Source organism: Mesoplodon bidens (genome assembly GCF_964165515.1).
Source record: "Mesoplodon bidens genome assembly, chromosome: 4".
Lineage (NCBI taxonomy): Eukaryota > Metazoa > Chordata > Mammalia > Artiodactyla > Ziphiidae > Mesoplodon > Mesoplodon bidens.
The window spans coordinates 14,311,232-14,338,039 of NC_138160.1; the positions used below are offsets into that span (position 1 = coordinate 14,311,232).

The 26,808-nt window shown below is 42.3% G+C and overlaps 1 protein-coding gene across 2 annotated transcripts in view; it reads left to right on the forward strand.

Annotated features, from left to right (window-relative positions):
- Positions 1-26,145, forward strand: part of FBXL7 (F-box and leucine rich repeat protein 7) — a 427,749-nt gene extending 401,604 nt beyond the window's left edge. For both annotated transcript variants that reach the window (XM_081233528.1, XM_081233529.1), the window contains exons 3-4: positions 14,932-15,543; positions 22,809-26,145. In XM_081233528.1, the coding sequence (XP_081089654.1) occupies positions 14,932-15,543; positions 22,809-23,545 (1,349 nt within the window). In that variant the 3' untranslated portion in view covers positions 23,546-26,145. The remainder of the gene's footprint in view (positions 1-14,931; positions 15,544-22,808) is intronic.
- The last annotated feature ends 663 nt before the right edge of the window (positions 26,146-26,808 follow it).

The window sequence follows — 26,808 nt, forward strand, 5'->3', positions numbered from 1 at the left end:
TTCACTCTGTACAACAGACTCTAGGTCCAGCCACCTCATTACAAATAACTCAATTTCATTCCTTTTATGACTGAGTAATATTCCATTGTATATATGTGCCACATCTTATTTATCCATTCACCTGTCGATGGACACTTAGGTTGCTTCCAAATAAGTCCTGACTATTGTAAATAGTGCTGCAATGAACATTGTGGTACATGTATCTTTTTGAATTATGGTTTTCTCAGGGTATATGCTCAGTAGTGAGATTGCTGGGTCATAAGGTAGTTCTATTTTTGTTTTTTTAAGGAACCTCCATACTGTTCTCCATAGTGGCTGTATCAATTTACATTCCCACCAACAGTGCAGGAGGGTTCCCTTTTCTCCACAGCCTCTCCAGCATTTATTGTTCGTAAATTTTTTAATGATGGCCATTCTGATCGGTGTGAGGTGATACCTCATTGTGGTTTTGATTTGCATTTCTCTAATGATTAGTGATGTTGAGCATTTTTCATGTGTTTGTTGGCAATCTGGATGTCTATTTTGGAGAAATGTCTATTTAGGTCTTCCACCCATTTTTTAAAAATTAATTAATTTATTATTTATTTATGGCTGCATTGGGTCTTCGTTGCTGCGTGCAGGCTTTCTCTAGTTGCGGTGAGCGGGGGCTACTCTTCGTGATGGTGCACGGTCTTCTCATTGCAGTGGTTTCTCTTTATTGCCAGCACGGGCTCTAGGCGCACGGGCTTCAGTAGTTGTGGCTTGTGGGCTCTATAGCACAGGCTCAGTAGTCGTGGCACATGGGCTTAGTTGCTCTGCAGCATGTGGGGTCTTCCCGGACCAGGGCTCCAACCTGTGTCCCCTGCATTGTCAGGTGGATTCTTAGCCACTGTACCACAAGGGAAGTCCCATTCTGCCCATTTTTGGATTGGGTTGTTTGTTTTTTTTGATATTGAGCTACATGAGCTGCTTGTAAATTTTGGAGATTAGTCCTTTGTCAGTTGCTTCGTTTGCAAATATTTTCTCCCATTCTGAGTGTTGTCTTTTCATCTTGTTTATGGTTTCCTTTGCTGTGCAAAAGCTTTTAAGTTTCATTAGGTCCCATTTGTTCATTTGGTTTTTCCATTCCTCTAGGAGGTGGGCCAAAAAGGATCTTGCTGTTATTTATGTCACAGTGTTCTGCCTATGTTTTCCTCTAAGAGTTTGATAGTGTCTGGCCTTACATTTAGGTCTTGAATGCATTTTGAGTTTATTTTTGTGAATGGTGTTAGGAAGTGTTCTAATTTCATTCTTTTTCATGTAGCTGTCCAGTTTTCCCAGCACGACTTATTGAAGAGGCTATCTTTCCTCCATTGTATATTCTTGCCTCATTTGTCAAAGATAAGGTGACAATATGTGTGTGGGTTTACCTCTGGGCTTTCTATCCTGTTCCATTGATCTTATTTCTGTTTTTGTGCCAATACCATATTGTTTTGATTACTGTAACTTTATAGTATAGTCTGAGGTCAGGGAGCCTGATTCCTCCAGCTCCATTTTTCGTTCTCAAGATTGCTTTGGCTATTCGGGGTCTTTTGTGTTTCCATACAAATTGTAAAAAAAATTTTTCTAGTTCTGTGAAAAATGCCAGTGGTAATTTGATAGGGATTGCATTGAATCTGTAGATTGCTTTGGGGAGTATAGTCATTTTCACAATGTTGATTCTTCCAATCCAAGAACATGGTATATCTTTCCATCTGTTTGTATTGTCTTTGATTTCTTTCATCTGTGTCTTATAGTTTTCTGTGTATAGGTCTTTTGCTTCCTTAGGTAGGTTTATTCCTAGGTGTTTTATTCTTTTTGTTGCAATGGTAAATGGGGGTGTTTCCTTAATTTCTCTTTCTGATTTTTTGTTGTTAGTGTATAGGAGTTCAAGAGATTTCTGTGCATTAATTTTGTATCCTGCAACTTTACCAAATTCACTTATTTGCTCTAGTAGTTTTCTGGTGGCATCTTTAGGATTTTCTCTGTATAGTATCATGTCATCTTCAAACAGTGACAGCTTTACTTCTTCTTTTCCAATTTGTATTCCTTTTATTTCCTTTTCTTCTCTGATTGCCATGGCTAAAACTTCCAAAGCTATAATAATAATAGTGAATAACAGTGGTGAGAGTGGGTACCCTTGTGTTTTTCCTGATCTTAGAAGAAATGCTTCCAGTTTTTCACCATTGAGAATGATGTTGGCTGTGGGTTTGTCACATATGGCTTTTATTATCTTGAGGTAGGTTCCTTCTATGCCCACTTTTTCAAGCAGGGATTATGAACTTGGACTACAGCAGGAACTCGCCATGCAAATGTATCCTAGGTCACCTTAAGGTATCCATCCACCCACCAGGCTGCAAAGAGACCCTCAGTAGGTAAATAAAACAATATTTAAATGTACAAAGTTCCTTTATTGGTCCCTTCTCTATTTGATAATATGGAGAGAATAAAATATTTCTCTATATCATTGGGTCATTGGTTTTCCCAAGCACGAAAAAAATGATAATAGGAACATTGTATTTGAGTCAATATTTATATAGTACTTAGAACAGGATCTTATATATAATAATTGCTTTATACATTTTTTATATTAAAAGAAATTATAAAGAATTTAAACAATGGTGGATCATATTTTCAAATGGTTAAGGAAATTCAGGAATTTGCTTTGCTTTGGAAACAACTCTAATTAATTATTGATATTTTACATGTTCATAAGTTTACTGGTGATTTCTGTTTTTTCTCACCTGAGAGCTGAATGTGTGAGCTAGACTATTTCTCCCTGTAGGGCCTGTTTTCTGCTATGAACTGAAAATTTATGTTTCTCTTTACCAAATCTAAATTCAATACTGTACCATCTATTGCACTTTGAAAGATGCAAACATTGGAATTTCGTAACTATTCATGGAGAAATAAGGCAAAAGCATTATCTGACAATTGAAGGTAGAAAGCAATTAAAGCAGCCATATAAAGTACAACTTGAAGTGGAAAATTATGGATTTCAAGCCTTTTCATGGAAAGCTATGTGTTTTCTTGTCTTGTCAAGACAAAACTGGCTCATTTCCCAAGCTTTGCAAAGCTATCCGTGAGCTCTCTGGAAAACAGCAAATAAATATTACAGTCTCTCCCACACTGTCAAGGAAATCCAATTCCGATTATTACAATTGATGGGTGAATCAATTTTGGGGAAAAACAAAACACACACACATACAAAAGTTCCTGTTCCATCTTAGGTAACTAAAGCTAAACAGAGTACATTTTAAAATTGTGGTCCAATGTAGAAATGTTATTCTTTTTTTCATTTATTGTGAGTTTTCATGTTTCATTGTTACTAGAAGTGAGCAGTGATGTGACTCATCTACAACAGCAGGTACCGTGAACAAAGCACTAAGAATTTGGCTCTCAGATACTTCAGGTAATGTGAGCTGCAACAGATTGTTTTTGTGTATGTGTCTTTTTAAATATCTTCAGAGTAGATGAATTTTTTTTAATTAATTTATTTATTTTTGGCTGCATTGGGTCTTCATTGCTGTGTGTGGGCTTTCTTTAGTTGGGGCAAGCGTGGTCTACTCTTTGTTGCAGTGCACGGGCTTCTCATTGCGGTGGCTTCTCTTGTTGCAGAGCACGGACTCTAGGCGTGCAGGCTTCAGTAGTTGTGGCTCACGGGCTCTAGAGCACAGGCTCAGTAGTTGTGGCTTGCAGGCTTAGCTGCTCTGCAGCATGTGAGATCTTCCCGGACCAGGGCTCAAACCCGTGTCACCTGCATTGCCAGGTGGATTCTTAACCAATGCGCCACCAGGGAAGTCCAACGAATATTTTTAAACTAAGAGTGTATGCTACCTCAGCCTAAATTAAGTGGAGGGCCAAAGGAAAAAGACCTAAAAATGAGATGTTGATGAAGCACAGAGATGTTCCAACTTGTTCAGTCTGAACCATCTGGCTGCTCCAAGTACCAGGCAGTCCCCGACTTATGATTTTCCAGTGTTACGATGGTATAAAAGTGATATGCAAATTTTGAATTTTGATTTTTCCCAGCCTGGCATGATGCGGTGCCATGCTCTCTCATGATGCTGGCTAGCTGCAATGAGCCAGCTGTCAGTCAACCACATGATCACGAGGGTAAACACTACCCAGACCACTATTCTCTTTTTCACTGTCAGTACAGTATTCAGTACATTACATGAGATATTCAACACTTTATTATAAAATAGGCTTTGTGTTAGATGATGTTGCCCAACTGTATTCTAATGTAAGTATTCTGAGCATATTTAAGGTAGGCATGGCTAGTTATGATGTTCAGTAGGGTAGGTGTATTAAATGCACTTTCAACTTAAGATATTTTCAACTTATGATGGGTTTATGGGGACGTCATTCCTTCATAATGGGAAGAAGATCTGCAGTTCCTATAAATATTTCCAACTCCAAACAAAAGAAAACTGAAAGGGGTTTGTTGTAGGGCCAAGCAAAGAACATTTCCTTTTGCTCTTTAGGTAGAGAGTTTCTTGGTGACCGAATCCAGTTGCGACTCCTGATTGACTTAGAGATGCAGGAGAACAGCTCCTGGACTCAAGGTGCTTGCAGTCTGGTGGGTGGAGAGACACTGTATGAAAAGGGCCATGGTACAGATACAATTCTGTGAAACAGTAAAAGTAGTTCAATAATTCAGCCTGGGTGGATCTGGAAAGGCTTGACAGAGAAGCTGACATCCTACTGGGAATTTGAGCAATGACTGGGAATCAACCAGTTAGTCTGGGGGAAAAGAACTTCTAGGCCAGGAGAGCAACATGAGCACATGCTCTGAGATGTGAACTTGGGGGAAGGGTCTCCACACGCTAAAAAAGATTAGACTTTGTTACCTAGGTAGTGCCTAATACAACGTCTGGCACATAATAATCATTCACTTAAAAAGTATGGGAAAAAGTGTACTGGTTTTGGGGGCTACCGTTACAAAGTACATGAACCAGGTAACTTAACAGAATGTCTTGTTTCACAGTTCTGGAGGCTAGAAGTCCAAAATCAAGGTGCTGGCAGGGACACGGAGATGGATCCTTTCTTGCCTCTTTCAGCTCCTGGTGGCCTCAGATGTTCCTTGGTTTATGGCAGCATAACTCCAGTTTCTGCCTCGATCTTTATACTGCCATCTTACCTCTGTGTCTGTTTCTGTGTTTTCTCTCCCTGTGTCTCTCCTTTCTTTTCTTGTAAGGACACCAGTTATATCAGATTAGGAATCACCTTAACTGAGTATGACTGCATCTTAACTTGATTACATCTTCAAAGACTATTTCCAAATAAGGCCACGTTCACAGGTACCAGGGGTTAGGGCTTCAGCATAACTTTGTAGGGGACCCAGTTCAAACCCCAACAAAAGGTATGAGCCATTCAAAGTTTTGTTACAGGGGACTTGGACCATATTTTAGTAAATTGGCTCTAAATGCAGTGCCAAGGCTATATTAGAGTGCTGGAGAATTCGAAGGAAGACCAGAGTAAGGACTATCAGTCAAGGAGTTGTTGAGAGAAGACAGAGATGATGAAAACTTAAACTGAGGAGATAGCAATGCAGACAGAGAAGGTGGGGGGGAATACTAGTTCCATAAACTAATCAAAGTGAGGGACTTGACAACTTGTTAGATATAGGTAGGATTCAAGGTGATTCCCAGATTTCCAGCTTAGGAGGCAGACTTGACCAGCAGTAATACCTTAACACCAATACAGAAAGTAACAGGAAAAGGTTGTTTCCCAGAGGATATTGATGCATTCAGTCTTGTACATATTGTATTGGAGATACACTTGTGGGAAAGGGTTAGTATAGATAGCATTGTCCAGTAGAACTCTCTACAGTGATGGAATTGTACTGTATCAGTGCTGTCTGGTACAACAGCCACTGGCTACATGTGGCTAGTGAGTCCTGAAATGTGCACACAAGGAGCTGATTTTTTAGGTTAATTTTAATAAATTGAATTTCTAGTAGCCTTAGATGGCTAGTGGCTATCATAGTAGGCAGCACTGGTCTAGCTGGTATTTGGCTATATGTGTTTAACGTTTGGGAGAGAGATGCAGAAAGAGCATGGTCTAGACTGGAACTTGAGTTTCAGGAGTCATTAGCTTAGAGGCACTTGCTGAAGCCGTGTGAGACCATGAGCCCATGGTGAGGAGGGGGGCAGATGCTAACAGAAGAATTAACAATGAAACTCTGTGGAAACACTGGTGTATAAGTGGTGCACCACAGAAGAGGGTGAGAAAACAGCTCCTGAGAAGGAGAAAGGAAAAGCAGAAGAGAGAAAGATGTTGCAAAACCAGGGGAGAAATTTCAAGGAGAGAGCAGTACACCATGACATAAAAAAAAAATTTTATAATAAACTATGAGAAAAGACTTTCACCATTACAATATTATTTTGCCAGTAAATGCAGTGGTCATATTTTGTTCACCAAAAGTACATTGTGCTCTAACCATGGATTTTTGTCTATATTCTATTTATCTTTATCCTCCCCCTATCATCCCCCATTGACGTGAAAGACATTTCAGAGGTTTGTGGTGGCAACAATAAGAAATTTATGAAGATGGGACTATACATGAAATCTAGTGGGGCAGGAGAAGATGGCCAAGAGACTTGCTCACTGGAAATCCAGAAGAGTATGCCCCTAAAAACTCAGCCCCATAGCAGGAGGGCCCAGAAATTCTTTCCCATGAGGTCCTCAGTAGAGATGTATAATTTTTGTCAAACACTTCTACAGATAGCAATATCTTAACCTTTCGTGGACTCCACCTAACTACTCTGTAAAGTGGGTGGAATTATTTCCAGTTTATGAAAGAGGAGGTTGGTGACCCCTGGAGTTTCAGCAACTGTCTCACATGATGCAAGTATTTTGCACATAGTAAAGTAGAGGCAGGAATCCAAGTTCATCTGTCTTCAATGTTCTTTTCACCTTAACGGTGTTTCCTAAACTTGAGACATTTACAAATGCCGTCATGATCTTTACCATATCTCCTCACCCCTGTACTATTAAATACTATCACTTAATATTTTTAAAAGTAAACTTAAGTTATTTAAAACCAAATATTCATAACCTTACTTGAAAGACCAGTATCGTTTGTCATAATTAAATGATTTTTTAAATAAGAATAAATTATAAAGAATAATTTTTTAAAAACATTAAAATGTTATTAAATGCTAGCTAAATAACTGCTGCCTGTCAAAGACTTTGAAACTGAACGTTTCTTTTTATTAAAAAGGAAGATTAACAAATGGTTAAAGAGGTTCTAAAAACATGCTCTACCAAAAGGAGAATATCTCCTCACCTTTTGAAAAGGGTTGCATCTGATAGCAGTGGTACTCAGGGATAAATCATCCTACTTTCCATTAAAGAATAAATAGTATAAGGTCATCTCCCTTTGCCATTTTACAGATTTTTAAAAAAGTACTAGAAAGTTATCGTTTCAACACAAAATAAAGCCATAAAGAGGCTGTGAATTATAATCCAGGACTCTTACATAGTTTCTGAGGCCACTTGATATTTCCTCGGGAATAAATTGTCTAAAAGATCCTTTCTAGATACTCAGCGTTGCAGGTGAAATCATCCTGCACTATAGATTCCCAAGGTGCCATTCTGTACATTTCATTGATTTTAGGGCAACGTGGGTTAAAAGCTTAGCAGTGTGACTGTTCTCTTTTAGAGGAACTAAAGGACAAAATAGACTCCACACTCAAATCAGTTTAGAGTCAAAAACTGGATAAATTGAGGAATTGGTGTTAGGCATAAAAATAGAGCCAGGCATTGGACTAGACTATATCCCCTGATATGAGAGGACCCTCACGCCCTCTTCAAGATTTCAGGGACCAATCACCATACCTCTACCTTTATAGGATTGATCCAGGTGACTGACAAAGCAGGGTTTTTGTTCTTGGGCAGAAGTCTTAGCCATAAACTGATCCTGGGGGGGTGGGGGGTGCCATCTTCTGAAGGACATTCCCAACAAGAACCCTTGAGTCCTAAAGCTAACTCCTTCCAGGTAAAATGCAGGATTAATCTTGTCTGTATAAATTTCCACTTTATAACAACCAATACCTCAATAAGTTCTAGGGTGTGTCTTTGATGTGAACCACATTAAAAGAAAATATTTTGAAATAACACAAGAAGAGAAAGATCTCTTAGATTGTATTTTTTTTCACTAGCTAGGTTTTATGGATCTATTTTTTTAAGCTTGAGTTTAAGCTAAGAAAAGAAACTTTGCTTTTTATGGCAAGAGTTCTTGAGTAGAAAGGCAGCTTACAATGGAAAGCATCTTGCACAAAAGTTTTGGTAATCAGAGGGGGAAAATGCAGAGTAGCTTTGTAAATTTTGACATTGAAAGGCCAATGTAATGTAAATATGACTTCCTAGAGTGTAAACAGCAGTGGTTTGAAAATAAAAACTTGTACAAAATGGGCAGCTATCTAGTTAGAAGAAAATGTGTCTAATAAGCATGTATGCATGAGATGCCTTGAATATATTTGATACTGTACTATAATTACTGAAGAGGTAAAATTTCCAGGACTTTTGAAACCATGAGAATAAAAGTTCCTAGGGTTTTCCTTCCAGAAAAAGACAGCTATACTTTTTGGTATTCTTTACATATTTAATTTAACAACATAAAACAAATCATTCACACATAAATCACATACTTGGAAATGTTTGAGATTATTAATGGAGCCACAAGTTGTTAAACTTTAAAGTATCCACTGTCTCTTATTTTAGACAACAGATGAAAATATCAGTATAAAAAAGTATAATTCTATTCATTTGATTTACGATCTCCATTGTATGAAATAAAAATTAGCCTCATTTTGAGAAAATATAAAAGTTTACCAAAAATATTCTTTAATTCAAATGTTTTCCACTACTAGGAGATTTTATATTCACTGTCCTTACCTTGGACTCCTGAAAACTGACTATGTTTTCAGACTTAGACGTACTTTTCTGTCCTTTTCCATCGTGGATTTTGTGTGATTCAGGCACATTCTCAACATAGAGTCTTTTTTTCTCTCTCCCTAAAGGCTACAAGCAATTGGAAAGGGCAGAGTCTTTGCTGTGGACGTACTTGAATGGGGCTGCAGTGCAGAAAGGAGGTGGTCGGGAACATTTGCTTTATAATCTACTCAAGTGCAAAATCTGCTCCCTTCCAGACCACACTGGGCACTCAGGCAACAGTAAGCATGTGTGTTAAATGATCCAGTGAATAAATGAATCGTCACTTTCTTTTCTGCCTATAAAGCTGTAATCCAAGAATCTGTAGCAGTGCAACCTACTGAATTTTCATACCCAGTGTCTATCCCTATGTATGTATTCCTTGCAGCTTATTCTGTATATTTTCCTACAGACATCAGTGGTGTGTGTTTTTATGTTCGTTTTCGGTTTGGAGGATATATCCAGCTTCCCGATATCATTAGGAGACACAGGCCACAAAATACATGTCCTATTTCAAAAAAATGGTATGTTCCTTTCTCCTTAAATTCTCCCATTCTGCTTTCATGACATTTACATGTGTTACATGCAATGTAAATGTAACATGTGTTACATCTCTATCTTTCTTAGAGTCTTACATATTCATAACTGACAACCTCTTTTCCAATTCCATTTTTATATGTGAAATTAACCAAACATGTCCTTTTTTGCATATTTTATCATTTTTCCTTTTATAGCTTTGTCTGTTCGTCCATTCACTGATCCATCCTACAATGAAGTAATTCATTGAGTCTACCTTTAACTGATTCCGTTATCAATTCATGTATTTATTTTTGAACAGAGGTTTGCTCGTAGATTGTCTGCAGAGTAGACAGCACTCTTGGTAAATTTAAAAAGCCACCTGCCTTGTACAGTCTGGACATTTTTCGTATGTGATGAAGATGTATTTGTCTCCCAAGAGTTTGGGCATTCCTTGTCCTGATATTTCAGGGGACATTTGATCTTCAAAGAAGTGATCCAAGCGGCTTTTGCATACCCCCCTTCCAATGATTCTTGCCAAGAACGCTGTGGGTGGTATCTGTGCCTCATGGCCATGTGGATACCATAGAAGCAGCAGGGAAGAAGGACTTTTAAACAAGCTGCTCTGTGCCATGTCGTGATCCCCATTTCCAGTTATCAAAAGGACTTCTCAGAATTTAAGGACACTTAATGCAAGCATCAGTAGATTTGATTCTTGATAGAAGCTTTTGGAGATGTATATTTCACTTGGTACTTTCTGCCAGTGCTGTTTTCCCTGCTCAAAATAATGCCTGGCAGGGTAGTTCTTCCATATATTTTCCATGCATCTCACCATTTGCCTAGGGGGGCAGTAAAGAAAGATGTACTATAATGGCTAATTTTTATCTAAATGTATGCAAAAGTGTACAATGTATTAAAAGTAGTGATAATATCCGCTCAGTTATTGTTATACTGTGTTATCTCCCAATGGGTATCACCCTACTGCTAAGATAAACAGGTTGAGTTTGCCCTCAAGACATCAGATAGGTAGAAATTCACTTGGAATAGGTATTCAGATATGAAAATATGTTCATTCCTACAAAATATTCTAAAGTCATATTCTAAGTTCATATAAAGTCATCTTTCTTTCTGCTTCTGTTTGTCTTGCAATGTCACAAGGCCAGGAGGAGGGTTCCAGGTTTCTTCTAACTCTATCGTCTTAATATTTGTCTTTGATCCTTTCCTCTCTCTGTGTGTGTCCAGGTATCAGGGCATCAGCATCCTTGTTTCTAAGCTCTATCAGAAAAATTAGCAGTTGTTGCCAATGTCCATTTAGCTGCCAGTCCTCTGAAAAGGACATAGGAGAAAAAACTATGTACAAAGAGAGCACTAGGTCCTTCTGCAGTGCCATAGGCACATGGAATACATGACTTGGTAGTGGAAATGGTCCTTGTTTTGAATTTGAAGCCATACTGCCTTTTCCTGGCACATAGACATTTATACTCTAGGACTCTTGATAGTTCTATATGGAAAAAGTACTTCCTGTTTATATAAATCATATCTTGTGGCAATAAATGGCTCCAAGTTTCAAAGGGTAAAAGAAACTGTGTGGCAAGCTATGCATATTTTTTTCCATAGTAGGATTTATTTCCAAATTAAAAATATGTGCTTACGTGTATATGTGTGTATGTATTCTGCAAAAAAAAATATATTTATGTATTTCTATTTCCCCAGATATATATGTTTCTTGATATAAAATGTCAAGAAAAGATACTTTGTGACAACATCTAGATATAAATATCTCCAGGTGTTATTTGTCTTAGTCTGTTCAGGCTACTATTGCAAAAAGGCACTGGGTGGCTTATAAACAACAAAAATGTATTCCTCACAGTTCTGGAGGCTGCAAGTCCAAGAGGCTGCTGGCAGACTCGGTGTTTGGTGAGGACCCACTTCCTCGTAGATGTCTGCCTTCTCACTGTCACCTCACGCGGCAGAAGTAAGAGCTAGCTCTGTGAGGTCTCTTTTTAAAAGGAACTAATCCCATTCATGAGGGTTCTACTCTCATGACCTAATCACCTCCCAAAGGCCCCGCCCCTAGGACCATCAACTTGGGGGTTAAGATTCACTCAACATGATTTTGAGAGGGCTAGAAACATTCAGACCATTCATCATTCTTCATTATTTTTATAATTATCGGGTGCTATTTATTCAATTATGACAAACTGTATCCTTTCAAAAGTTCTCAGAGGGTTTTCGACGTACTGTAGAATAAATAGGAAAAACTCAGAGCAACCTGGTGTATGGTCTGGAAAAAGACACATCCAGGTGTCCTGGCCGAAATCTCCCAGACTCCCCTACTCTCCTCCCACCTTGGGGAGCAGTGCAGAGCCATCATGAATTACTGATGAGAATCCCGTTGCCAAGCACTAGAGAGGAGAGCCATTACTGTGCTCCTGAGTCTCCCAGGGCAGAATGTTCCCGACGGAGGTGCCAGACTGCCATCTTTTTCTGAGTGTGAATTCCCTTAATACCAGGGCATGATTATTGGCAAAGAAAAGAAAGAAAAAACTAAAAGCGTTACTAAATGCACAGCAGTGCTAGGCAATCTGGATGCATTCCTATAATCCAGTGCTGGGACTATGAAAGAGAGACGAAAAGTGAACCCGTTATAGATGCAGGTTTTAGGAATCCACTCCACCTCCACCGTAAGTATAGTTCATTCCTCAGGGGCCTAAATCAAGCCGTGCAGGTCTCCGCAGAACAATTAAGTGTCTTCTCTTTCAAGACGAACAGAGTGTAGGCAGGCAGGAGAGAGACTTCAGAGCCCTCACAGCTGCTAAAATGTCAGAGCTGAAAGCCTAAGATCGCCCCTTCTTCCTGGTCCAAAAGAAGTTGTTCAACTGCCTAAGAAAAATGGTAACTTCAGAGGCAATTCTTGGAGTTCATGTAATGATGGTTAGTACCATGGTAGCTTGGATGGAAGTTCTGAAATCCCTAATTGGTTTACACTTAAGGTTTTCCTTAAAGATTTACTGTTTATTGTAGCTGATTACAAAAGAGAGAAGTGCATATTTCTTTTCTTATGAATGACTTAAAATGCAGTATGTATACCACCCTGGATAGAAAAGTACATGCCAAACTAGATATTAATCCCTTTTAAATATATAAATATTTCCTTTCAATTCAAGACATTTATGTGCACCTACTATGTACCATAAACCTACGTCAGGGGCTGCCAGGACACAAATAAGAAAAGGATTTAATCCTGTCTCAAAGGAGTTTTTACTGTAATAGAAGACATATCTGTCGTCTGTTGCCGCAGCAATACTGTGGTACAAATCATCCCAAAACTCAGTATTCTAGCTCCCACATCTGTGGTTCATCTGGGCATCCGTTGACTCCAACCAGGCTTGGTTGAGCTTGGCCCTGAGATGCAGGTTAGGGCCAGTTCTGTCTGCTCATCTGATGAGATGATGGGCCTCTCATCATCCTAAGATCAGTGGACCAGCCAAGCATGTTCTTCCCATGGTGATGACAGAAGCAGGTGGGCAAGCCCAACCACACAAACGGCTTTGGACAAATCACATCCCCTAATATTCACTAGCCAAAGCAAGTCACATGGCCAAAGCCAACATCACTGGACCGAAGAAATATACTCTGCCTAGGAAGACTGCAAAGATACATGACAAAGGATATGGGGATATAGGGAGAAGAGCAAAAGTGAGAAAAATAATACAATGAGCCACATTAGGGAAAGATAAATTCACACATGCCTGTATAACAAAGGGTGGGAATTTCAAAAGGGAAGGGATTAATTATATCTCAAAGACACTAAGGAAGTATTCTTAGTGGAGGTGACATTTGCACTCGGTCACAAAAGGTGTTTGCATTTCAAGAGGCAGACAAGGTGTATGTATAGGTGTGTGGGGGGAGAGGGGTGGACAGATAATAATTTAAGGATGCTCCAAGAGCAGTAGTGGTGCACATGTGTCAGACAGTCTCCGTGTTAGGTTACAGAGAAGTAACTTCAAAAGAAAACATAGAAATAGAAAAAGTATATCAATAGGAAAACTACAAGTAGACTGCAGTGATGTCCTGTGTCAGAAGTTCTTGTGTTATATGTTATTGCCGGAAGTTCTTTGAAAAGACAAGTGTTTGAAAATTCTGAAGGTACGAAATGTGAAAAAGCACACAAGGATAGAATTTTTGTTTAAGTCTTTAGAGCTATAATTAGAGCTGGAAGTGACTTAGAAATTATCTAGATAACTCACTTATTTCACAGATAAAGAAATGTGTATTTTGGAGGTAAATCCATTCTCTCTCTCTCTCTCTCTCTCTTTCTCTCTCTCTCTCTCTATATATATATGTATATTCACACATCTGTATGAAATATATAAACATATTTAGAAAGAGAATAAATGTCTTCCTAAATAAATCTATCCATCTAAATATGTAAAATATATACTATATAAATATATTTATATAGCTCGAGAATAAATTCTTCCATATATATGTATATATGTCTCTCAAGTTTGGGAGGGGGCAGCTATGAAATGAGCAGGCTTCCTAAAGCAGTATTCTAAAGAACTCCCAATCCCTCATAAACTTAAAACCACTTGCATCTTCATCAAGTGATCTTTCTGGTTCTGAGGAACAGAATATGAGTCACATTATTCAAATGCAAAGGGAGGAATGATTAATAAGAAGGAAAAATAAGTATTGCCACAGATATTCAAGGCCTGGAAATACCATCTGAAGTGCTAGATCTAACGGAGGAAGGAAGCAGGGGCTCCCCAGAACTCAGACCGCAGAGTTTGGGGTACGGTTATCAAAAGATGGGGGACTGAACCCCAGGGGGCAGGTGAGGGCAGAGAGCACATGTTCTCTATACCCACTGGCCAGTCTTCCCCTCTTGTGAAACACGTTCCCCTCATTCGTAAGTGAAGCATAATCATCTGCCTAACTGAAGTATAATTAGAAAAGTAAATCAGTTTGTGTTCATAATGTATGAGCTTTCTTCCCAGTATAGAAAGAATGAAACTTTGAAGTTGTGCCCTTTAGATAATCACCATTAACGTAGATCAAAGGTCAGCAGACTCTAGCCCTTGGGCCAAATCAGCTGATATGTTTTTACAGAACAAGTTTTATGGAAAAAATAGCCACGACTGCTTGTTTACATATTGTTTATGGCAGCTTTTGCACTGAAACAGCAGGGTTGAATAATTGCAACAGAGACAGAACCCATATGGCCTGCAGTGCCTCAACTATTTCTTATCTGGCCTTTTACAGATAGTTTGCCCACCCCTGATGTAGATATTGGAGGATAAGCCCTTTTCTGGAATGGGTGAAACGTGCATGTGCTTCCACTTCCGGTGATGGATTCAGCAGGGGTCGGCCCAGGAAGGATGTCAGTGGCATGAGTGTCACCTCCCTTGCCTCCTTCCCGGGGCTCCGCTCTGGCCATCCTTAACCCTTTGCTCTATCTATGTCCTTTGCCAGACTCCGACCTGAGCATGCGCACACTGAGCACGCCCAGCCCAGCCCTGATATGTCCACCCAACCTGCCGGGATTTCAGAATGGAAGGGGCTCGTCCACCTCCTCGTCCTCCGTCACCGGGGAGACGGTGGCCATGGTCCACTCGCCGCCCCCGACCCGTCTCACCCACCCGCTCATCCGGCTCGCCTCCCGGCCCCCAAAGGAGCAGGCCAGCATCGAACGGCTCCCGGACCACGCCATGGTGCAGATCTTCTCCTTCCTGCCCACCAACCAGCTGTGCCGCTGTGCTCGCGTGTGCCGCCGCTGGTACAACCTGGCCTGGGACCCGCGCCTCTGGAGGACTATCCGCCTGACGGGCGAGACCGTCAACGTGGACCGCGCCCTCAAGGTGCTGACCCGCAGGCTCTGTCAGGACACACCCAACGTCTGTCTCATGCTGGAAACTGTAAGTGTCAGTGGCTGCAGGCGGCTCACGGACCGAGGTCTTTACACCATTGCCCAGTGCTGCCCGGAGCTCCGGCGGCTGGAAGTCTCGGGCTGCTACAATATCTCCAACGAGGCAGTCTTCGATGTGGTGTCCCTGTGTCCCAATCTGGAGCATCTGGATGTGTCAGGTATGTGGCCACTGACCTGCCATCGGCAGGCCCTTCCCAGTGCACCATCCCGAACCCATAAAGGACACTGCCACCTGGGAAGGGTCCCCCTCGTGATAGCCAGGGGTCAGGAGGCTGACTCTTCTTCCTGAAAAGCTGTCATTACGGAATCATGGCCCTGGGGGCCAGAGGTATGCCTTTCATCAAATGCTGTCAACTTCTTAGAGGAACTAGAGGCACCTTTTGTCCGGCAGTTCAAGTTGGGATGACTCTTAAGCGTGTCTTTCCTCCCCATCATTCTCAAAGTAATTTCAGAGCAACCGTAGATAATGGGAACTAAATATCTAATCACAGATAAATAGGAACCAACTCTAACTCAAACAGAGGTAGTTTAGAAACTGCCCTGAGATCCACTGGTTACTGTTTCATGGAGCCTGAGTGCCGTGTCTAAGCTGATTCTGTGTTGTGGCCTGTGATTGTGATTGTTCACCATTTTGCAGACACTGGAGAACATCCATCATGGCCAAGCATCTCTTCGTATTTCACCCCTACTCTCCTCACCCTTGGGTTGATTTTGCACCTTTTCTCAAGCACAGTTCTCAATTAGTAGTGCAAGGTTAGGGCCCACCAGGGAGAGCCTTTTTAGTTCCTTTTAAAAATGAAGGAAATCCCAGCATGGCTGCTTTGCTTGAAGCCCTCTCTCAGGCAGGAAGAATTAAAACCCAGACTCATACTTAGGCGCCAGACAGACGTGGATCCAGCCGGACTCACAGCCTTTCTTTATCTCATCCACTGCTCAGTCAGAAGATGAACATTCGAGAGGCTGAAATGTGTAAGATGCATCAGGGAGTTAAAGAAATGAACAGCGTGAGCTACAACCTCAGGGATTGTTGGGGAAGAGGGTCAAGAAGTAAAAACCACTGTGACGGGTGAATAAACAGAATTGGGGATTTACAAGCATCTGAGGTAAATGATACCCTCCAGCAAAAGCTGAGGTAAACGTCGCCTCTCTGAGCTCGCTCTCTCTTTTGAAAACCAACATCTGAAAATATTTCAGATGACAGTCAATTATTTCTCGCAGATTCTTTCCCTTGCTGGAAAGCAGCTCTTTGCCCCCCTCCTTCAGCTGGCTCCAAGACAAAGCCATAGAAACTGTATGTTCAGTTTTTGTCGTGAGTAGCTGTTGGCATAAAGAAGCAGGAAACGAAAAGGTTTTCTTACATTTTCCCCCAAGGAATCTTGGAAAAAGAAAGCATTGTGATGTGGTAGAAACTAGTTTCAGAACTCTGTGATTTGGGACAATTCACAGCTTTCTCTAGATGTGTTTCCTCTTCGTTTAAAAAAAAAAAAAGGGACAGGGGGCTAAGGGATGGGATCCTTTAACAGGCTAAGATGCTGAAGCTTGTGGGCCTCTTTTATAAACACCTCATTTTCTCGGATTAGAAAATGACTCATTTTTGGAATCCTCATCTTTGTTCAAGGGGCACCCCATGCACCCTCAGTACAGGCTGCAAGTAATTGTGTTCTGTCCTTGGAGTCCGTTTGAAATTCAGAAATGCAGAAAGTCCTTTGGCTATTTGAGAATGGAAATTTCTGGGCTTCTAGCCTGAGCGTAGGGACCCTGCTTGGTCCCTTTGCTAACCATTATGTAAGCCTTGATGTCCTTCGTCTTTATCAACCTGCCCCATTGCAGAACCTAACATATTTGTGTATCTTCCTCACATGTCTTCTGATGACACGCTGTGATCTGGGTATATAAAGACTGTGTACACAGGGGAAGCTCTAACTCACCAAGAGCACATAATTGTAGATATTGGCCGGAGTGGTGACGGGTATTTTCAGGTGGATGAACTTGAAGGACCCAACAAGCCATAGGGATGGATTTGTATCACCACCTCTGAACAGTGCCCTCCAGTTCTGAGGGAATCTAGAAATTGTGATTTCACCTATGCCTTGTTCCCTTTGGTTCTCACAGCTGGCCTCTGACAGTGACCACCTTCTCAATGGCAATAAACTTGACTTTGGAAGCCTCATCGCTGGTCTAGAGCCTAATTCCCCCAGAGGACATGAGACTGCCCCTCCCATCCCTAGCATGCCCACCTTGAAAGTTATCTTTTCAAGTCATTGAAAGTTACTGTAACTAGCTCTAGTGTTTTTTCATTATCACTTATTACCTTTTATTAAAGTTTAGTCAGGGTTCTCCAGAGAAATAGAACCAATAATATATATATAAAGAGATTTATTGAGAGGAATTGGCTCACACAATTACGGCATCTGAGAAGTCCTACAGTTTTGCCGTCTGCAAGCTGGAGACCCAGAAAAACCAGTGATGCAGTTAGTCTGAGTCTAAAAGTCTGAGAACCAGAGTGGCTGATGGTGTAAGTCTCAGTCCGAAGGCAGAAAAAGACCACTGTGTTAGCTCAAACATTCAGGCACGGGGAGGGTTCTCCATCCTCCACCTTTTGTTCTATTCGGACCCTCAATAGATTGGATGGTGTCCATCTGCACTGAGGAGGGCAGACTGCTTGACTGAGTTCCCCGGTTCAAATGTTAATCTTAACCAGAAACACGCTCACAGGCACACCAGAAATAAGGTTTAGCCAAATATCTTGGCATTTCATCACCTAGTCAAGCTGACGCATAAAATTAAACATCACGATTAATAACATCTTTAAACATCAATAGAATATATTAAGACTAACCAATTTTTAAAGTATAAAATCGTGTGATTATTACAAGTGAAATGGCTTCAAAAGGGTCCCCTGTAGTTGCAGATCTGGGAGTCCTCCTTACTCTTCTTCCTAATCTTTTATATTAGACCAGTTGAATCCTGTCCCTGTGATTCTACTTCCCCAGAATCTTGAGCCCGTCCCCTCTCCCCTACCTGCCAGCCTGGATGCATGCTTCCCCCATCATTGTCCCTACACCCATCTCAGCCTCATCAACCCGCCCTCCACACAGCCAGCCTCCAAAGGGAAGTCCTCAAACTGCAAGTCTAACCATTCATTTTCCTGCATAAAATCTCCAATTCCTCCTCATGACATACAGGAAAAAGTTCCTCAGCAGAGTATATATGGCCCTTCATGAGCCTCCCTTTTCAAGTTCAAACCTCACGCCTTTCCTATGTAACCTCAGTGCTCCCTTCTATAGAACCAGTTGCATTTCCCAAACACATCGTGTCTGTGCACACTGTGACGTGTGGGCACTCTCTGACCTGTGTGCCGTTCCCTCCTCTGCCCCCTGTCTCTCCCCAACAGCCCTCTTAGCAGATTTCTCATTGCTGGAGCCCCAGTGCAAGCATCCCTTAAGTAAAGCCGTCCCTGCCTGATGCCCGGTAAGCTGAAGGTTTCCTCCCAGGTGTCTACCTTTTGAGCATAAGCTGGTAGAATGTTACTGGGTTTTGCAACTTTATACTTGTATATTCCCAGATTCCTTTCTCTCAATTCATTAAAAGCTTTATATGGGCAAAAATGAGGCATATATTATCTCTGCACTTTACGATATTGTAATTAAGTGAACAGAGGGGTGTCAAAGCCCTAAACAGTCATCTTGACCTCTGAAAGGTTCAGACAAAGTTGTCACTGGTTAATGCTCTGAACAAGCATTTAGGAAGCTGTGTGCAGTAAATAAAACTTCCTCACCAGTAAAATTGAGTTCGTTGGGAGGATTAAATGAGTTAATTCATGATAAGTCCTCACATGTGTGTTCTGCTGAAAACTATGTAGTAAGCATTCAATAAATCATAACTGTTATCATCATTTTTGGATTGTCATCATTATTAACATGCTTGCAAAGCAGTAGTTGGTCTTCAATGGCAGTAGTTGGTCTTCATCTGGCCTTTTATATCCCACAGAAGTAGATATTACCCCAATAATGAGAGGAAGTGGTAATGAAGAGCATATTTGTGAAAGCTGAACCAAATCTGGAATTAATTGAGGATATCCCCAGATTTGTTCAACCCATACTGTTCACTCTCTGTTGTGTAATATCCCTACTCCTTACCCTGAATGTTAAGGCAGGCCCCCAAGATCTGATCCCAATGGACCATTCCCATCTTAGTTGCCATTAAATCCCATGTTCTAGCCTATCAATACTCCTCACTCCCCCTCTGCCTCTATGCTTTCTTGTCTCTTGAATTTGCTTATACTATTACCTTATAAAACCTGGGCTCCATATCTGTGTATTAAAATTGTTTCTCTCTTCCAAGAATCCCCATATAGGTATCACCACTCCCAAGACTTCTGATGCCCCAGTGTCTAAATATTCACTTCATGCTGACACATCTACTGTAAATCTTTCATGCAATTCATCAGTTGCATGCTGTATATACCATCCCTGCTATATTAGAAACCTTGGATCAGGAAACTTTTCCCTAGTCTGACTGTACAAGTCCTATAATCTCACTGAATCTGAGATGCCTCATCTTTAAAAACTGAAGTTTAAATTGAATGATTTCTCAGGTTCTCTCCATGTCGGTTATGTATGAATGCGTACACTAGCCACAGATATTACGTACTGAGCCATGAACCAGTTTATTTTCTTTTCAACCCAAACTTAGCAAATCTGTAAGAATTAAGGCTAAAGCTTACATTTTAAATTATTGATCTAAAATGATACAAGCATATCAAAATAGTGTCTTTACCAAAACTGAGCTCAGCTAGTATTTCATTAAATTGGGGGCTTAGTTTCAAAAAACCAAGCATATATTGATATTTCCCTGGACCCAATAGAGTATCCTCCCCTGGAGTGCAACAGATTTTACTACATTTATTTTTTTTAATAGGAAACTGGAACTAAGAGTTTAAGAACAAAGGTTGTCATATGATCTTGGAAAACAAAGTGCCTTCACAGGCATCACAGATGGGCAACCACGACTGTGAACATATAAATTCAGCATACGCAGGATCACAGTCAGTATAAAAAAGAAATTCAAAATAAAGGAAGATTTCAGAGTTACAGCTGAAGGGTACCAACCACGTTCTGCAAAACCACGGAGCCCACTGGAGTAGTGTGGGCAGCCTCCACAAGCTGCATCTTTGTTCTCCAGTGTTGGAGTATATGCTTTGCTCCTTCCTGAAATTCTTTGACTTGGTAGCACATGGCTTCTGAACCGCATTATTCCCATGACCTGAATTTTATAAGAGTTTTCTGGGCAGCCTGCCAGGAGTGGGAGGAAAAGTCCCCGTTAGCACTGTCACGTGGTCATTTAGAAGCCTTGGAGATGACGTCATCAGCCAAGGCACAGAGCTGCCAGGGTTGAGGCACCTGGCTTTAGAGCTGCCAGAGGGATTTGGGGAAAGCAAAGAGAAAATGAAAAGTATATATGCAGTCTATGTAGCAGAATGAAATATATGTATACATATACATGTATTTATATAATGTGTATCGGCTATGGATATGAATTATATTCATATACGAAAAATACACTGTACATATTTTAAAGAGTAATATCCAATGAACTGAAATACACAATTAAATGAGGGTTTCATATGTCATTATATATTCAATATATATTATATATATAATATTCATTATATATGAAATATATAATTATGTAATACATAGTATAAATATATGCATATAAAATGCATATACACACAGACATTCTTAGGGGAAGGGAGGTTGGAAACAATGTTTCAAGAGGCATCTAAAGATATCTTCCTTGGCACTAATTTCCTTATCTGTAAAATGGATATTTTTAAGAATCAAGTGAGAAAATGTTTATAAAAGCACTTTGTAAACTTCATAATTCAACATAAATAAGAGGCATTATAATTAACTATAAAACAGATAATCAGTTTTTCAATGTGGATATACATCAGCCACGGTCAAAGTCCCGAGGACTTTAAATGTTGGAAGTTGGATTATCCCATCAGGTCTTCTTAGAAAAGACTGTACGCACTCTATAAAATCATTTATTCATTCAACAGATACTTAGTGAGCACCAGCTATGAACCAGGTATGAGGGATACAGCAGTGAACAGTGCAGAGTCCCTTTTCTTAGGAGCTCACATTCCAGAGTGAGGACAGCAAATACATAAGTGAATAAATAAATACATAGTGCCTCAAGGTGATAACAAGTGCGGAAAATAAATGGGAATACTAGTTCATACAGGGTGAAGAAGGAAGAGTTGTCCAGTAAAGGGACATTTGCTCAGAGACCTAAGAAAATGGAGGTGACCCATGGCGCTATCCAGGGAAACCCTGTCCGGTGCACACATGCTGAGGCAGGGGAGCACCTGAGCCATCTGGGAACCAGCAAGGAGGCCAGTAGGGTTGGAAGAGGGGGTAAGAGATAAGGGCATGGGGGTGCAGGTCCTTGGAGGCCCCTTTCGATTTTACACGTGGTGTGAGATGGGTGCCCTCTGAAAGCTTTGAGCATGATAGATGGAATTCTGTTTTCCAAAATCTCTCTGGCTGCTGTGAGGAGACTAGACCATAGAGGTTGTAAGGGCAGGGCAGGGAAACTGGTTGAGGGGCTAGAGGAATAATCCCGATGACACAATTGTTCTTCCTTGACCAAAGAGGGTTGAACTGAATCCCTAGACGGCCAGCTTGTTAGACTAATAACTGTTGCTATATACATTTGCCATAGTTTTCAAAGTACGCCCGTATCCATTATCTCTCGTTGCATCCTCATTATACCCAGTGGAGGCATGCCAGCTACTCATTCTCATTTCAGAGGAAGAGTCTTGAGACTCAGGAAAGTTAAGCCTCCTGCCTCAGGCCGTAAAAAGTAGATCTGAACTGGTTTGTGATTCCCAAGCCAGGGCTCTCTTTCTGCCACACCCAGTTCATGGCCAACCCTTCTATCTCATATCTCACTTCTTTGGACCAGAAAGCTAACAGACCATTGTACGGTGAGAACTAACCTTTACTGAGCTTCCCGAACTTTCCAGGACCAGGGTAGGATATTTACACACATGGTCTTATTGCCTCTTCACAGCCACCTTGCAGGGTGATCATCCTTATTTTAAGACAAAGGAAGTACGGAGAAGGATTGATTTGCCCAGCGTCAGGCAACTAGTGATGGATCTGGAACTGGAACCATTATCTTTCTGATTCTAGAACCCCAAGGCCTCTTAAACCCAAAGTCGTTAAGTGATGAAATGAACATGGAAAGCCCATTCTTGGCGTTCCTCCTCCGTAGGGGCTGGGAAGGGAAGGGGTAACCTCAGGACCTGAATCCAGAGGGGCATAGGGATCCGTAAAGGAGTCCCCCAACTGCACCCGCACCCCCCATTCTCGGAGGTCACTCTGAGCGTGTGTTCTGTCTCTTCGTGTAGGGTGCTCCAAAGTGACCTGCATCAGCTTGACCCGGGAGGCCTCCATTAAACTGTCCCCCTTGCATGGCAAACAGATCTCCATCCGCTACCTGGACATGACGGACTGCTTCGTGCTGGAGGACGAAGGCCTGCACACCATCGCGGCGCACTGCACGCAGCTGACCCACCTGTACCTGCGCCGCTGCGTCCGCCTCACGGACGAGGGCCTCCGCTACCTGATGATCTACTGCGCCTCCATCAAGGAGCTGAGCGTGAGCGACTGCCGTTTCGTCAGCGACTTCGGTCTGCGAGAGATCGCCAAGCTGGAGTCCCGCCTGCGGTACCTCAGCATCGCCCACTGCGGCCGCGTCACCGACGTGGGCATCCGCTACGTGGCCAAGTACTGCGGCAAGCTGCGCTACCTCAACGCGAGGGGCTGCGAGGGCATCACGGACCACGGCGTGGAGTACCTCGCCAAGAACTGCGCGAAGCTCAAGTCTCTGGACATCGGCAAATGCCCTCTGGTCTCCGACACGGGCCTGGAGTGCCTGGCCCTGAACTGCTTCAATCTCAAGCGGCTCAGCCTCAAGTCCTGCGAGAGCATCACGGGCCAGGGCTTGCAGATCGTGGCGGCCAACTGCTTCGACCTGCAGATGCTGAACGTGCAGGATTGCGAGGTGTCCGTGGAGGCCCTGCGCTTCGTGAAACGCCACTGCAAGCGCTGCGTCATCGAGCACACCAACCCTGCCTTCTTCTGAAGGGACGGCTTCTAGCCGTCGCTGTCTTCGTACAGACATGAACAAAACAAAATGTTTCTTCAAAGCAGCGTGTGTAAGCGCCGACACCCACTCGTAGCAGCTCTTTCTTCCAGGAAGGTTCTTAGGAATCTGGCTTTTCTTTTTCCTAATTTCTCATGGGCAACAGAGGTCCAGGAAAGGAGGCTGGGGGGCACATTTCTATCGCAGCCAACGGTTTTTTGGGGGGGTCAGGTCATTTGTAGGCAGTTTCTCGTCTCAGAAAGATGTACCTCAGAAAGCGGATTGCAGTGTGTTTAGGAACGCGCCTTTTTCTCTCTGTCTCCCTCCCCCTGGCCACAGCCCCGAGCCCCGAGGTCTACGCCCTGGTCCCTCCTACCCCACTGCTCCCTCTCTTACACCGACAGCAAATTATCAGAATAATAATGCTCTCCAGACCGCCTCCTCTTTCAACTGCTTGATTGGCCTAAAGCACATTTTTCAGCCCCACACCCAAGCAAATTCTTGTTAGATAAACGTCACAGCACCTGGTATATATGAAGCGCTTCTAAACCTTTTTAAAGAATCATTGGTGGCAGGCAGCACGGTGGAGGAAGAGACCTGCGTTGTTCCCCCACCTCCCAGCCCTGCCACTTGCGAGCTGTGTGACCTTGGGCAAAGCACTTGACCTCTCTGGGCTTCGGCTTCCAGCACCGCATCAGAGGCCATCCTCTGATCTGATGGAGCATTAGCTTCCTGCCCAGTTTAGAGCTGAGGGAATAGAGACGTCAGTAAACACAGGCTCCTTGGCATAGAGCACAGGAGACCTCTACCTCTTCCAAGGGTGTTGATTCTGTGGATGCTTTCAGGAGACACGCCACCACCAGCGTCCTGTATGTCCGTCAGTCCGACCTGAGTATCACTCACAGCCTGTTTTTTTTTTTGGTGAGTGAGTCTCTTGGTCATCTTCTCCTGCCCAGCTAGATGGATGGTTTCTGTACACAGATGCTTTCGGCATCACTCCACTCCACACCATCGTATGGAGGCCATGGGATTCCTAGTCACAGCAAAACCCACATCCCCCAGTCAGGTTGATCTTTCTGAGTGGTTTCAAGTAGGAGGAAAGACACGCATAATTTCTAATTAACACGGGAGGCCCAAGAGAACACATGTCCTCTAGGGTTTTTCGAATCCCTCTCACTGCACACGTGGCATGCATGCACACATCTGCCCTGCAGCTGGGAGGAACAGACGCCTTGGTTCTTTGTCATTCAGATCACATTTCTACTTTCCTCATCTATTTGTTTCCTTGTGCATCGAGACTTCATCGCATGAAGCCTGTTGGGGTTAAGTCATAAGTGTTTAATGTTGCAGATTGCCACCTTGTGTGCCTTCCCCTGTGACTGTTTGCATGTCCTCCGTCAAAGGTGCAGAGCAGACTTCCAGGTAGTTTAAATCCTGTCCACTCAAAAGTGCCACACAAATGGAAGAAGGAACACAATGATAAGACTTAGGCTCTGGTCCACCAACCAGACCCTTGGAATACAACATTAAAGTCATTGCCAAGTATGCATTTTAAATGATCCTATTTGGATAGAAATCCATTTGCTATCCTCATTCATGTGAAGTTAGGATGCCAGAAATTCCATTGCTTGTTTTCATGAAATTTAATTGCTTTTTGTTAATAAACCCATGACCTCTCTTAAATTATTCTTTGGCAACAGCCCTCCTCCGTCACTGTTCAAACAGTTCATCCATTTCTTTCTCAAAGGATCCACCACCCAGACCCAGAAGCTCTGCGTCTGCAAGTCAAGCACATGGAATGGGTTTCAGATGGAGCCTACGCCCCACTTGACAACTGCACTCCTGCATGCCTTTGTCCTACGTTGAGAAGCAGGAGGTAGGGTATGAAATATGACCTCCTCTCCAATCAACACCGCCAGCAGCTTAGAGGCGCACTCAAGGCTGTGTGCCATGGGGGGAAAGGAATTGTTTGGCTGGGGATAGTATCTAGTGATGGTCACAAGCTTTAGAACCGTGAAAGGGGTTGAAGGTAGCGTTTCCCTGCTGTATGACTTGTGACCTTGTCTAAAGCTTCAGAATTTGAGAGTCACAAAGTATTGTGCCTAACCCTTGGCACTGGGATCTTCCAAGCGAGCTGCTTTAATTCTCCCGGAATGAGAGGAGAGATCTAAAATGGCTCCCAGAACCAGAGAAGGGGCATCCCATTCCAAATACCTTTATCACCACCACCTGACCACAGCACCTAAACCGTCTTCCAAACATGAGACAAAGCCAACGTTCACACCGATTGCCCAGCATGGACTGTCTTTCCCAGTTTCTCCCTTTTCCCCAGTCTTCTCTTCACCCATTCTGCTTCCCCTTGTTGTAGGTACCTATGACACAGGTTCCCGGGGTAACAGCTCAGCAGATTTTTAGAGACCAAGCAAAAAGCCTCACTAGGAAATTGATCTGTGTTTAAAACGTTGCTTCCTCCCCGCCTTTGCAAAATTGAATGCTCGTTGTTGTTGTTTTTTAATTCTAATGTTCAAATCACTGCGTGCTGTATGACTCTAAAAAGCCTTAATTTACTACCACCAAGAAATAAAGCAATATGTTCGTAATTGGGTTAAGCCTCATTTAATACCCTGGCCAAAGGAGCCTGGTGTTCAGATGATGACAATCAAGAGTGAGGGAGAACCTTGCCTCATGTCGAAGTAGAGAGCAGGTCGGGTCACTGCAGTTGTTGTCCCTTTAAAGTTGCACCCATAGTTTTGTCATTCCCCTTAGTTCACGGTCTTTTTGCTGAAAATTAGCAGGTAAGTGAAAAATCATTACCTTCACAGTTTAGTTTAGGTCTTCAATTCCCTAACCCACCCTTTGGAGTCAGGTGTGTTTTGGAATTTATAATTTTTCACATTTTAGGAAGTTATCTATGGCGTATTTTGTAACACCCCTAGTAGAATCTTGGACAGCACTCTTTTTTTTTTTTTTTTTTGCGGTACGCGGCCTCTCACTGTTGTGGCCTCTCCCATTGCGGAGCACAGGCTCCAGATGCGCAGGCTCAATGCCCATGGCTCACGGGCCCAGCTGCTCCGTGGCATGTGGGATCCTCCCAGACCGGGGCACGAACCTGTGTCCCCTGCATTGGCAGGCGGACTCTCAACCACTGCGCCACCAGGGAAGCCCAGCTACTGAATTTTATACTGATGAGATCAGTATGTCTGAATTCTATCCTGGCCCATGTGACGATCAACATATGATGGAAACTGGATGTTGCAATCCAT